Source organism: Polistes fuscatus, unplaced genomic scaffold (assembly GCF_010416935.1).
Source record: "Polistes fuscatus isolate 324 unplaced genomic scaffold, CU_Pfus_HIC Scaffold1, whole genome shotgun sequence".
Classification (NCBI taxonomy): domain Eukaryota; kingdom Metazoa; phylum Arthropoda; class Insecta; order Hymenoptera; family Vespidae; genus Polistes; species Polistes fuscatus.
Window position 1 is genome coordinate 18,513,378 of NW_025112997.1, and position 12,979 is coordinate 18,526,356.

At 35.5% G+C, this 12,979-nt stretch overlaps 1 protein-coding gene and 1 long non-coding RNA gene across 6 annotated transcripts in view; both read left to right on the top strand.

Annotated features, from left to right (window-relative positions):
* LOC122515355 (RNA-binding protein Musashi homolog Rbp6) overlaps positions 1–10,314 on the top strand; it is a 557,776-nt gene extending 547,462 nt beyond the window's left edge. For 2 of the 5 annotated variants that reach the window (XM_043632674.1, XM_043632705.1), the window contains 5 exons: positions 2,180–2,284; positions 3,779–3,844; positions 6,734–7,008; positions 9,166–9,230; positions 9,550–10,314. In XM_043632674.1, coding sequence (XP_043488609.1) covers positions 2,180–2,284; positions 3,779–3,844; positions 6,734–7,008; positions 9,166–9,207 — 488 coding nt within the window. In that variant the 3' untranslated portion in view covers positions 9,208–9,230; positions 9,550–10,314. Of the gene's footprint in view, positions 1–2,179; positions 2,285–3,778; positions 3,845–6,733; positions 7,009–9,165; positions 9,231–9,549 lie in introns of those variants that run through there. The other 3 variants (XM_043632682.1, XM_043632690.1, XM_043632698.1) reach the window with 2 other exon arrangements.
* LOC122515394 lies at positions 3,938–4,272 on the top strand. Its single transcript, XR_006303250.1, has 2 exons — positions 3,938–4,199; positions 4,233–4,272. It is a non-coding gene; the product is annotated as an uncharacterized LOC122515394 (long non-coding RNA).
* Positions 10,315–12,979: the final 2,665 nt, after the last annotated feature.

The following is a 12,979-nucleotide window of genomic DNA, read 5'->3' on the forward strand; positions in this document are numbered from 1 at the left end:
CATTTTTTTCTTCCCCTTACTTTGCGATAAAGTAAATCAACAGATAAATACTTAATATTTTTATAATAATAAAATATAATATAGTATATATAATATGAATAATTATAATAATTATATATTATAATTATAATTATATAATATAAATATAATTTTTAAATATTTTTTACATACTCGTTCATTTCAATTCCATCATTTTTTTATTATATATACTATTTTTTTCTTCCCCTTACTTTGCGATAAAGTAAAATCATAGATAAATATTTAATATTTTTATAATAATAAAATATAATTATAATTATATAATATAAATATAATTTTTAAATATTTTTTCCATACTCGTTCATTTCAATTTCATCATTTTTTTATTATACATACCATTTTTTTCTTCCCCTTACTTTGCGATAAAGTAAAATCACAGATAAACAAGTCGCAACGATTACTAATATATACGTCGAGAGTTCTTGTAAATTTTTATAAAATTTGTTTCTACTTCTTCTTCTTCTTCTTCTTCTTCTTTTTTTGTTCTATTCACTAACCAACGCTTTTATTCTTTCATTTTTCGATTTTACCTGGTATCAGGAATTTCATTTACGGGTGTATACACCGGGACGATGGTATACGGGGTAAAAATATGAGGGAGACAGGTCGAAGGAACGCGAGCAATCGTTCTCCCGTTGTTGTTGTCCCTTTTTTCTTTTCCTTTCTATTCTCCCTTTTTTTCTTCCCTCTCTCTCTCTCTCTCTATGTATCTATCTATCTATTTTTCTCTTTCTATCTTCTCCTCCATTGGTATCTATGTCTCCTATGGAAAAAAAAAAAAGAAAAAAAAAGAGAGCCTATCTCTTTCGATGGCACTAAACTTCCGAATAAAAACCATCGATATGGAGACAGACCACACCATTAAGCGTCGTGATATGCCGTACAAATCACGTCTATCCAGGATTTATGGATCCCGCTCATCCCTTCGGCGTATCACGCGTTATCGCCAGCAACAACGGGCGTGTACCCGAAACGATATTCCTGCATGAGAACGCTTCGTTTCAACAGCATCGAAATACATGACCCTTCTTCTCTCTCTTTCTCTCTCTCTCTCTCTCATCTCTCTGTCTCTCTGCCTCTCTCTCTGTCTCTCTCTCTCTCTCTGCCGGCGGTGTCGGTAAACTGCATATCGCGATTTCAAAACGATAACGCATCGTGTTCCAAAACGTTACCAGCAGCACACGTCTGTATAATGTGTAGGAATATTAAAAAACTTTCCTAAGGGCTCTTAAATATTCGCCAAGTTTTTCATCTCGAGCCCTTTCGTTATAATATCGGTAATTAACGCGCTTTGGATAAACCAATTATGATTAATTCAATTATCATCGATACGATTTAATTTGCAAACGTCCTATTGTTTCTCTATTATATATATTTATATAATTTGATTTGATTTTTGAAACGATATAAGTACGGGTATTACGTTTTTTCGATTCATTCGCGTATTCTTAATCGAGAAATATTTTGATTATCGATCAAATCCATTATCGCATCAGCGCAGAAAATTGCTTGTGCCATTGATTCGCGCGCTTTTTTGAAGGGAGCTTTGAAAATCTATCTATATTAAATTCGCTTTTATATCGATCGTTAGAGAATTTCCAGATCTTTCGATGTGTCCCACATATCCATTCCTAAATCGCGATATATATATATATTTTCCCATATAAGTACCGCGAGAATAAAATTCATCGCGATAAAAAGTTTCTTTATCGAGTGTAATCGAGTCTTTTTCGTATATAAACTTTGCGGAATCATCTAACGTACGACGACGTTGGAACGATATCAAAGATTTTTCAAAACTTACAAAATTGATACGATTCGATAAATCGAAAAAGATTTTCTACAATTTTCTAAGTCGAGTTTCAACCAATGAAAAGTTTTTTCATCGAGAGTATTCGAAGTGTTCCGTTAGTTTCTCATACGTTGACAATATAAATCAAAATACGTTTTCTCGTGTGAAAATTTTTATATTTCCATAGGTCTTATATTCTACTACGTTTTATTCCAACGTCGTCCGATCATTGTATTCCACCGTTTAATAATCAAAAATTCAAACCGTCACACCGTCGTAATCATCACGTTTCTTAATTTTAATCACATCAGATTATCAGCCCTCTTCTTTATTCTTTATTAATGTTAGGAGTGCCGACGGTGTACTACTACGGATCCGGAAGTGAGAATGCAGGCCGCGCATTTACGGAGACGCCAATGCAACACGTCCAACGGACTGCACTGCGGAAGAAATGTATGATGTCGAAAATATCCCTTTCGATTGATAGACGCACTTTGAGAACAAATTTGTTTCAATACATATATATATAGATACATATTATACATACACACATATAAATATATATATATTCATGCATATACATATCTATATAAAAAGATATAGGTAAACACACGAAGTGTACACAAGCTGTTACACTTATACTCTCTTATTATTCTCCATTTCTCATCATCATCATCATCATGATCATCATGATCATCGTCGTCATCATCATCATCATCATCATCATCTCTTTCTCTTAATCATCTGTGCGACCATGCTCCATCAAACTTCCACCTATAGAGAGAGAAAGACGTAATAGTAGTAGTAGTAGTAATAGTAGTAGTAGTGATAGTAGTTCGCGTGTTCCGCCGATTGTTGTGTACTTGCTCATCGATTCTCCTCCTCTTGAAAATCTTTCACGGTTCGCATCGCTCATAGCGATTCATACATTTCTGCCTTCGCCGGTCCCTCGCGGAAAATGCATATTAGCGACGGAGTACATTTCGATGCACCGAGTGCTACTCGAGGGAATAATACGGCGGCGGTGGTGGCGGTGGCAGTGGTGGCGACCGTGGCTCGCCGGGTGCATTCGATCGATATCCATAGGTTTATTATGCCCCAACGAATATTCCGCGGACCGTCGGATGCTCTCAAAATACGAAAACTGTTCTCTCTCTCTCTCTCTGGTTCTTTACCAGTATTACTTCCAACCATCCTGCCCTATTACTATCTATCTATCTATCTTTCATTTCACTCGTCCTCCTCGTGCTTGCTATTGGCCCGGTCGGATTGCATCTGAATATCTTTGCAATTATTTTCTTTTCTTTTTTAACCTTTTTGTTTTTTTTTTCGGAAAACTTTTACAAAAAGTACGGATCATCCGCGACGAGATTGAACCACCCGCAGACCCCCTCCCCGTCACCCCCCCCTTGTTTCTAAATCTTCATCCTTTGAAATTCATTTCTAGGAAGAGAAGTCGATTACTACTTTGTTGTTGTTGTTTGTTTTCCTTGACGAAGCGACACACCGGAAACACATCTATCGCATCTTTCATAATCTATTCCGATTATTTCTCTCCGTAACTTGTTTTGTTTCCCTCTTCTTTCATCCGCGGAATTTCGAGTTCGTTTCTCTTCGTTGTTGCCCGCGCGCGCGTAACTTGCTTTTTATTATTTTTAAAAAAGGAACCCGCGAATCGACGAGACCAAATATAATATAAAAAACAACGGGGAAAAAAGAAAAAAAGAAAAGAGAAATAAGTAAAGTGTACGAAGAAGGAAACGCCGGCGCGAGAGTCGGTAATGAATATAAAAAGAGAATCCCGAGGTGAGGAAAAAAAAAATTATAGAAAGAGAACAAAAAAAAAAAAAAAGAAAAAAGAAGGAATATAACGAAGCATCTTCTTTTACTCTCTGTAACGAGTTTCTTCAGGTATGGAACAGTTGTGATCAGAGTTTTATGTTTCAGTGGATCTTACCAACGGACAGCTCACCCCCAACAACAACACGCCCTTGCTCACGCAAGCTCTTTCTGGTACGTTTATAACTTTTCCTTCTTCTTCTTCTTCTTATATCTTTTAATGCTTTTTGATCGTGCGCTTTTTTCCTTTCTCTCTCTCTCTCTCTCTCTCTCTTTAATTTTTATCTCATCTATAGGTGTTTTCTGACTTTTTTATTATTATTCTTTTTCTTTTCTTTAAATTCGTATTCACGAAAATTCGTACGACGATATAATATCGATAATACGGACAAATGAACAGAGTTCTATCCATCTCTGTAGTAAAAATAATATTACCAAAAAGAAACAAAAAAAATGGAAAAAGGTTTTAATTTCTACGTTAAATCTTATCGGAATATCCGATGTCATCGAGCGATTCATCATCTTTAAAGTCCTCCTCCGCATCGGTGGAGTTACGATAGAGAATACGAGGAAGGGGAAGAGGAAAAAAGTAAGAAGAAAAAGACGGGAGGGGGGGTGGTGGTGGTGGTGGTGGTGGAAAAGGAGGAAAAGGAGTCACACATGTGTGTGGTAGGGGGTGTGCCGTGATGCCGGCAGCAAAATACGCCAGCCCTTCTTCTTCTTCTTCTTCTTCTTCCTCCTTTTATTTTTTTCTTTTTTTTTATTCCACTTCCTCCAGCTTTCTTCTTCTCCTTCGGTGGTTCTTCTCGTTCCTTCTATCCACAGCCCTGGAATCCAAGGCCGAGCAGCCACCGCCTACCACCACCACCACCACCGTCGTCGTGCCGTCCGCAATCTCCTCTCAAATAAATCAAACTTTTGAATCGCGTCTCTCTTTCCCGTTTTCTCTCCTCAAGCCATTTCGCATTCGCCTACCATCGTCCTGCTCTGGGAGAAAACTTTGTAACCGGCCGCTATTGTCAAGAGTTTAAAAGCTGAATGGGTTTTTAGATTGTGCGCCCAGCGCACTTTCGGTTTGTCATACTCTTCTGGCTTCCTCTTCTTTCTATCCCACAACGTCGTCGTACTTTTCATCTTTTTCTCTCTCTTTCTCTCTCTATCGTTCACAAGTTTCGAATTCTTCGCGTGGCCCCTCTCGACTTCCACCTCCTATCAACCCGGTACCACTACTACCATCACCACCACACCCCTTCTTCCCTTATTTCTTTCTTTTTCTTCCCAACATTTTTCCTCTTCTCTCCCCCCCTCTTCTCTTCTTTACTTGTTTTTTTCTACTGTCTGCATCCGTAAATTCAAAAAGTATTATACAGGTATCATTGCGAAAACGTTTAAAGCCCACCATGTTTTCTTCTTCTTCGTTTCCGTGGGACGTTAGAGTAGTTGGTACTCGAACGATAACGTTTATCGTCGATATTCGATCTTCGACCCCTTTCTTTTCATTTCTTTCTCTTCCCTCTCCACAGTTCTTCTTCTTCTTCTTATTCTTATTCTTTGTTCGCATTGCCGGAGAGTCAGTCTCGAAGAAAAGAAGAAAAACGACCTTCTTTCCCTTCACCCTTGCTTCCCAGTTCAAAGTTTACCCTTTTTTCTTTTTTTTTCTATGAAATTCTTCAATGAGTTCGCTGATTCTGTTTTATTTCTTGTTGCTTTAAATCGTATCGTTACCACCACCACCACCACTCTTTCTCTTCGCGAAAGAAGTTTTCAAAGCAACGAAACCATCCATTCCCCGAAAGATTAGGTTTTCTATATAGTTTGCTCTGTAGTTTTCTACTTCTTACTTTTTTCTTGCCATTTTTCTTTGTTTTTATCTCTTTTTTATTTTTTTTTTTTTTTATTTGTCTCTCTTCCTCCTATTTGTTTTGCGAATACGCCGAGGTTATGCACCCCCCCATCATCATCGTACCTCTTTGATATATCCAAAGGAAAACTTTGCCTTTCCTTTCCTTTCCTTTCCTTTCCTTTCCTCGAAAGTGAAGAAAAGCGAATACTTTTTTCCATATCTCTCTCTCTCTCTCTCTCTCTTTCCCTTCAAGCATGGTTTTACTTTGATGTAACATCCACTAACGCGTTCTACGAAACTTTGTCGACCGTTTACACGCATCGCTGATTGTCTATACCCAGTATTGCGCAAACTGAGTCGCAATCCCTCAAGGGTAAACGAAATTTTCACGAATTTAACGCATAACAACGATCAAAATTCAAGGTATTGTATATTCGTTTTACAACTTTTTCTTCTTCCCACGAAATATATAAATAAAGTAATATTGTTATATTTATATTTTTATATTAAATTAAATTAAATTAAAAGAATTTTTTGTATTTAAATGTCGTATGAAATTTCGTTAATATTCGTTTAAATAATTTGAGATATTGAGATCAACGCAAACAAAATCGTGAGAATGATTCTTTCTAGTTTATCTATCCGGGAAATATGAAATAGAAAAAAAGAAAAATAAATAGTCAATACGAGTCTCGTATTTCTGTTATCTAACAGAAACAAGGTAATAAAAGTAAACTTTCTTGGTGTTACGTTTATCAAAATATTGCATTGCAATATATACAATCGAACGGGGGAATAAATAAACTGTGGAAAGAGTATAAAATGAAAAAAAAAAATATCTATATCTGTATATATATATAAGAGAACCGTGGGGATAGATCGATTATGTTTTCATTCGAATACGTGCGCGAATTCGAATCAAACAGTTTTGATTTTCCCACTGCGAATTTCCGCTGTCGAAATCGAACAAGCGTGATTACGTTATTGCTGGTATTGGGTATGCAAAAAAAGAAAAAAAGAACACACGTGTGCGATACGTACGCAAAAAAAAAATGAATGAGGAGGAGTAGGAGGGAAGAGTGGGGGTGGAGAAGAAAAAAGAAAAAAGTTTAGAAAATTGAGTATATAATATAAAAAAAAAAAAAAAAAAGAAAGGAAAATGGGGAAAAAGTAAGAATTGATGATGCAAATGGTCTGAAGAACGCGTGCGTAAATTGCAGTGATGAACAACTACCAAGCCGCAGCACAAGCCGGATTTCCGCCAGCATCGCCGCATGCGGCAGGTGGCCATGGTGGGCCCCAAGGCCGATCCTTTCCCGCGGCCAACTCGCCGGGCCCGATAGACATGTACAGTTCGAGTGCCGCAGCCGCAGCAGCAGCAGCAGCCGCGGATTCCGCAGTTGCCAGCTACGTCCAGGCCGCAGCTAGTCCGCAGCCTCCCACGACCGCGTTTCCCGCGATCGCTGTTTCTCGCGCCCCGCTCAACTACAGCCCCGTAAGTTTTCATCGAGAGACTAAACTCGAGACATTACTTTTTTTCTTTTTTTTTCTTTTTTTTTGTAATGTATTTAACACGTTCGTTTTACCTACGTCATTCTCATTGTCCAGTCAGCATCGTGGGTGTTTCCATAGGTGACCCCCGTTAACTAGATACATGGATGAAATTCTTCTTTTGTTTTAATTGGAATTTAATTAGCACTGAAAAATATATAAATAAAAATATTTGAAATATATATTATATTATAGTATACGTTATAATATAATTTTATTATTTTATTTTTACGTTACAATATATTTTATTTTAAATATTTATATATTTTTATATATTTTATTTATTTAAATATTTTATTTTATATTTTATTTATACGTTATAATATATTTTAATTATTAGTTTATTTTTATTGTATTATGTTTATATTCGTTAAACTACGTACGTGTGTTGTTACTCTACTGTTTAGAATTCAGGTACACCCCGACAGTTAAATAGGATTTTTAATTGGAATATAATAAACACTGAAAAATATAAATAAAAATATTTAAAATATATATTATATATATAATACATTTTTATTATATTACGTCATAGTAGCATCAAACTCTATTCAAATATCATCGTGCTATTCCCGCTTATAGTTTAAGTTGTCTACAATTCAAATGCACCGTGACAGTTGCATTTGGGCCTGTTGAAGATACAAAGCCAAATTTTTGTGGATGACGAACGTGTTAAACACATATCAAACCATTTCAAACTATTCGAACGGCGGCCTCTTTGCTCGTCTCCGAACAACGATTAGCTAAGAAATAACAAATTTATCTTTTTATGTATTATAAATATCATTAAACGCAACAAATCGATTCGCAAGTTCTGTATTTTATGTTTTTGAATTTAACATATATTTGTTTTAAAATCATTTAGGGAGAAATAAATACGAAAAGTTTAAAATTGCATCGACTGGCTGGTACTATTCCCATCGGATAAAATTTTCCGATCGCAAAGGGTTAAATCGCCATCACCGAGGTTTCATTTTATTTCTATCCTTCTCTCTCGCGTCTCGATCGAATTTATTATCTTATCTCTATCAATGTTATTCTAACTCTTTCATATATATTCAACGTATTTGTACGTAAGAATTCTTTGGCATGAGAATAAAAAGTTGCACGAAAATGATATATAGCACGAAACGAGTTTAAAAGGATCACGAAATATATATATATATATATATGTGTGTGTGTATATATATGTATAAATACATACGAAATTTTGTTATTTCTTTCTCGTGTTTTTCCATTCTTTTCGGATTATCAGTTGGAAGATTCTTTTTCTAGGGATCGAATGCACGTCGATAAGGAAATTCTTCTTTGTACAGAATCTTTTTCCGCTTCTACGAACAAATCGGCTCGAATAGGCGAATAGTTTAGCTAGATAAATTTTGTAAAACGCTTCAACCGGAAAAATGAGAATGCGGTTGAATTTAGATTTTACGCTTCGAGCGATAGAAATATTATCGAATCGATTTCTTTTGATTCCGTCGATATTATACGGAATTACGTTTTATTTTCTTTTCTTTTTTTTTTTTTTGTTTCCTTCTTGCATCTCACTAGGAAATTATTTTACATAAAATATAAGAGTTTTTATTATATTTAACCCAAAGGGAATTTAATCGTAATCGTTCGGAAAGTTTTTATTCTTAATAATCAAGAGAGAAACGTATTTTAATATTTTTCTATATCATTTTTTTTCGAATTCATTGTCGAACGATTTACATATTAATTCGTCACGCGTAACATAATTTTATTTTAGTCATTTTATTTTAGCTTAAACATTCCTCGAGCTAAACTATTTTCTTTCGTGAAAGTATGCCAATAATTAGTTCATCGTCGTAACTCGCGAAAAATTTGATCACTATGATAAATAAACAATAAAGAAATTACAAAAAAAATTGATTTTCCGTCGCGTGAAAACAATTCCAATCCTTTTTCTTTACACTTTAAGAAATTACGAGTGAGTATTATTAGCTTTCCAACTAATTATACTAACAACAACGCCAAAAACATGATAGTGCTTTTTTTTGTCTGTCAAATCCCTCGTAATAGTCAATTTAATAAAAGTTTGTAATCATACTAACAAAGATTTTGCCTTTTCTTGTTTCAGGGACCTCTGATACCAGCGGCGTTCACTAATGGCTACCATTGAGCCTCGTTAAGATCTAATAACAGGTACATTGTTTCCCTACCATTAATAATAATTCGATCAAATACATATCATTAACCTAGTAAAATATTTAAAAAAAAAAACATCCCTAATTCCATAATATTCACTTTCTATTTTCCATTATTTATTTCTTTCTTTTCCCGATAATATCTTGTAAAATAATCGAAGAAAGAAGTAAATAATCCTTTACGAATCCGTGCGTAATTTAGGGAAAAAAATCGAAAAAATTCTAACAACGACAACAACAAAAATATATAAAAAATAATAATACAAGTGTAATAAAAAAAAAAATATTATGATTTTTCTTCTTCTTCTAATCTTTAGGATGGACGAGAGGGCAGAGCGCAGCACGGTCGAGTGACAGCACAACGAGCACTGTAGTAGACGCCTTGGGAAAAAAACTGATCACACGGTTGATGACGATCTCTCGACAAGTATTAAAAAGAAAAAAAAAAGAAAAATGAAAAAAAAAGAAAAAATAAAGGAAAAAAACACACACAAACACAATTGAAAAATGGAGATACGGGACTACGACTACTACTACGACGACTACGACGACTATGACGACTGCTACTACTACAACGGACGACTACTACTACAACAACAACAACTACTACTACTACGTCAGAGGACTGAATATAAGGTGAGAAAGGAAGCCAAAAGGATGCTTTCCAGTTAGACGAGACTTCCGAATATGACCAGCCGAGCTTACCACCAGCTACTACCTACTACTCCCCCCCCTCCTAAATATATAAAAAAAAACAAATACAAAAAAGAAAAACAACGTCTTCGCGGTAAGAAGAGTTCAAGCCGGGGGCAGGGGCCGGGGGAGAGGGAGACAACGACATCGAAATAAAAAGCTCGCGCGAACAGGACGAAGAGAGATATATGATTGAGAGGAAAAGAAAGAGAGAGAGACACGGAAGGTGGCAGAAAAATAGACGTCTAAAAAGGGGGTTGGAAATCAAGAAGTCGAATAAAAAAGAAACACAGGAAGGCAGCCCAACGTGTGCGCTGAGGGGTGGCACGAGCAAGAAAAACGGGAATACGAAAGATTGGGGGAAAACTTAGTGCAAGGGAGAACAAAAATATGAAAGAAAGAAATAGATAGGGAAGGAAGAAAGGCAAGGAAGGAAAAAGAAGAAGAAGAAGAAGAAGAAGCGAGTTTGAAAAAAAGCAAGAGAGAGAGAGAGAGAGAGAGAGAAATATATATGACCGATGACACGAGTTGTTTTACGAAAACACACACACAGGCTAGCAGCTGTGGCCGAAACTGCGTATTGACGCCAGCCCGTTCACCGACATTAATAAATAAAAAAAAAAATAATATAATCATAATAATAATAATAATAATAAAATAATAATAATAATAATAATAATAATAAAATAATAATTAATAATAATAATAATAATAATAATAATAATAATAATGAGAATTACATTAATATTCTTAAAAGCTAAATAATTAAGCAATTAAGTCTAGAATATATATAAATACTATATAAATATATATATACATATATATATATACATATATATATATATGTATATATATATATATGTGTATATGTATATGTATATATATACATATGTATATAAATATAAATATTTATATTTATATAAATATATATATATACATATATATATATATATATATGTATATTATAAATAATTGATATAATTATTAGACGATAACGTATGAATTCTTAGAATTTAAGGCGAACGAAGACGGGGAGATATACCAACAACAACAAACAAAAATTCACACGTACGCGAATATATTATTAATAATAATAATAATAAATATATATATAACACACACAGATAGAGAGAGAGAGAGAGAGAGAGTGAGTGTGTGTGAAAGAAAGAGAAAGAGAGAGAAAGAGAAAGAAAGTCGACGGGAAGACATATAACACACACGCACCTACAAACACCAGAGACGATACTCACTCAATCAGAATGACACGCATACACATGATTAATATGGTGATTAATAAAACATTTAATAAGGTAATAGCGGCGGTGCAACCGCGTTCGCGATAATATACATATGCATATGTAAATGCATCCGTTAGCCCGCATAGGGAATATGTACACCACACACACACACACCACACATGCGAATATAAACATACGTAACAACAGAGACACGCACACGCGCCCGAATAAATACATATATATATATATATATGTATTCGAGCATACAAAGAAGAAGCGCGCGTTCTTCGCACTTGGGAAGAGCCTCCTTTTCTGGGCTGTTGAGTTTTAGGTTGAACGAGAAAGAAAGAAAGAAAGCGAGAGAGAGAGAGAGAGTAAGAGAGAGGTGAACAAAGAAGGGCGGAGAAAAAAAATTCAAGTACGGTCGAAAGAACCCGACGACATCACGGCGATGAAGATGGCGGTTGAAGGTGGGTGAGAGATGGTTCTGTTAGTTGGTGCGACAAATAGTGGTGACTGTGAGAAAGTTGCGGGGTTGTAGTAGTAACGACGAAGAGGGAAAGAGGGAAAGAGAAAGAGAGAGAGAGAGAGAAAGCAAGCAAGGGTTCATAGGAGGGAATTTTTCGAGGGTGATACCGAGTAAAGAAAGAGAGAAAAAGAAAGAAAGAAAGAGTGTGTGAAAGAGAGAGAGAGAGAGAGAGAAAGAGTCTTCGCTCTTCTTTTCCTTTGTTTCCACCGTCTACGAGGAGGTTCCTTGCTACTCCTCCTCGACAGGGGGTCTTTGTCGCTTCAATGACGGAATAGCACTTCTCTTTCCCCATACCCCCACCCCCACCCTACCCCCGACTACGTCGTCATCGTTGTGTGTGTCGTTGTCGTCGAGACTCTCCTCCCTTTTCCCGAGTGTGCAACATGCACGAGATGAAGAATAAAAGCTTGAAGAAATATAAGAAGATGAGAGAGAAGTAAAGAAAGTGCATACATATATATATTGTGTGTGTGTGTGTTTCGCGTGTTGTGTGCGAGTATTTTGTTGGGGGTATGTGCGTGTACGCATGTGTGGGAAAATATACGAGCGATGATAGCGTATCGAGAGACAAAGTGCATCTGACTTTCTTCTCAGAAAGATGATGATGCATTTTTCAATGTTAATTAGAAAATCGCTGAGATCATTGGGGGTAAGGTTATTACGCGTTTTATTACATCGAAGCTTTTAAAGAGATCGTTCTCGGATTTAAAAAGAAAAAAATAAATAAATCAATGCATCTGCTACGTGTACATGCATGCGTGTGTGTTTCCAATAATGATTGAAAGTTAAAGAACCGGCTAGAATGAATGAATACGAAAGAGAGAAAGAGAAAGAGAGATAGATAGAGAAAAAGAGAGAGAGAAAAAGAGAAAAAGAGAGTGAAAGAGAGAAGGCAGGCGTTAACTGAATGATATCGTAACGTATCGCTCGTCTCTGCGCCCGGTCCATACGTTACTGTCGAAATTTTGGCCTCAAGCGAACGTCGAACAATGATCGGATTAAATCTATAAAACCGGTCGTTCCGCTCGTACCGATCAATTATTATACATTGCACTAACTTTCGTACATGTTAACGCGAATTATTGTATTATCTAAATATCATAACGATATATATATACATACAGATATATATATATATATATATAAATATATAAATATAAATATTATACATACACACATTACATAACGAGATTCTTTGAAATAAAAGGAGAACGCGAGATATAATAGTAAAATTTGTCAGAGTGCGCAACACGCTCGACATTTATTTAAACAAAGAAAACAGGCCAT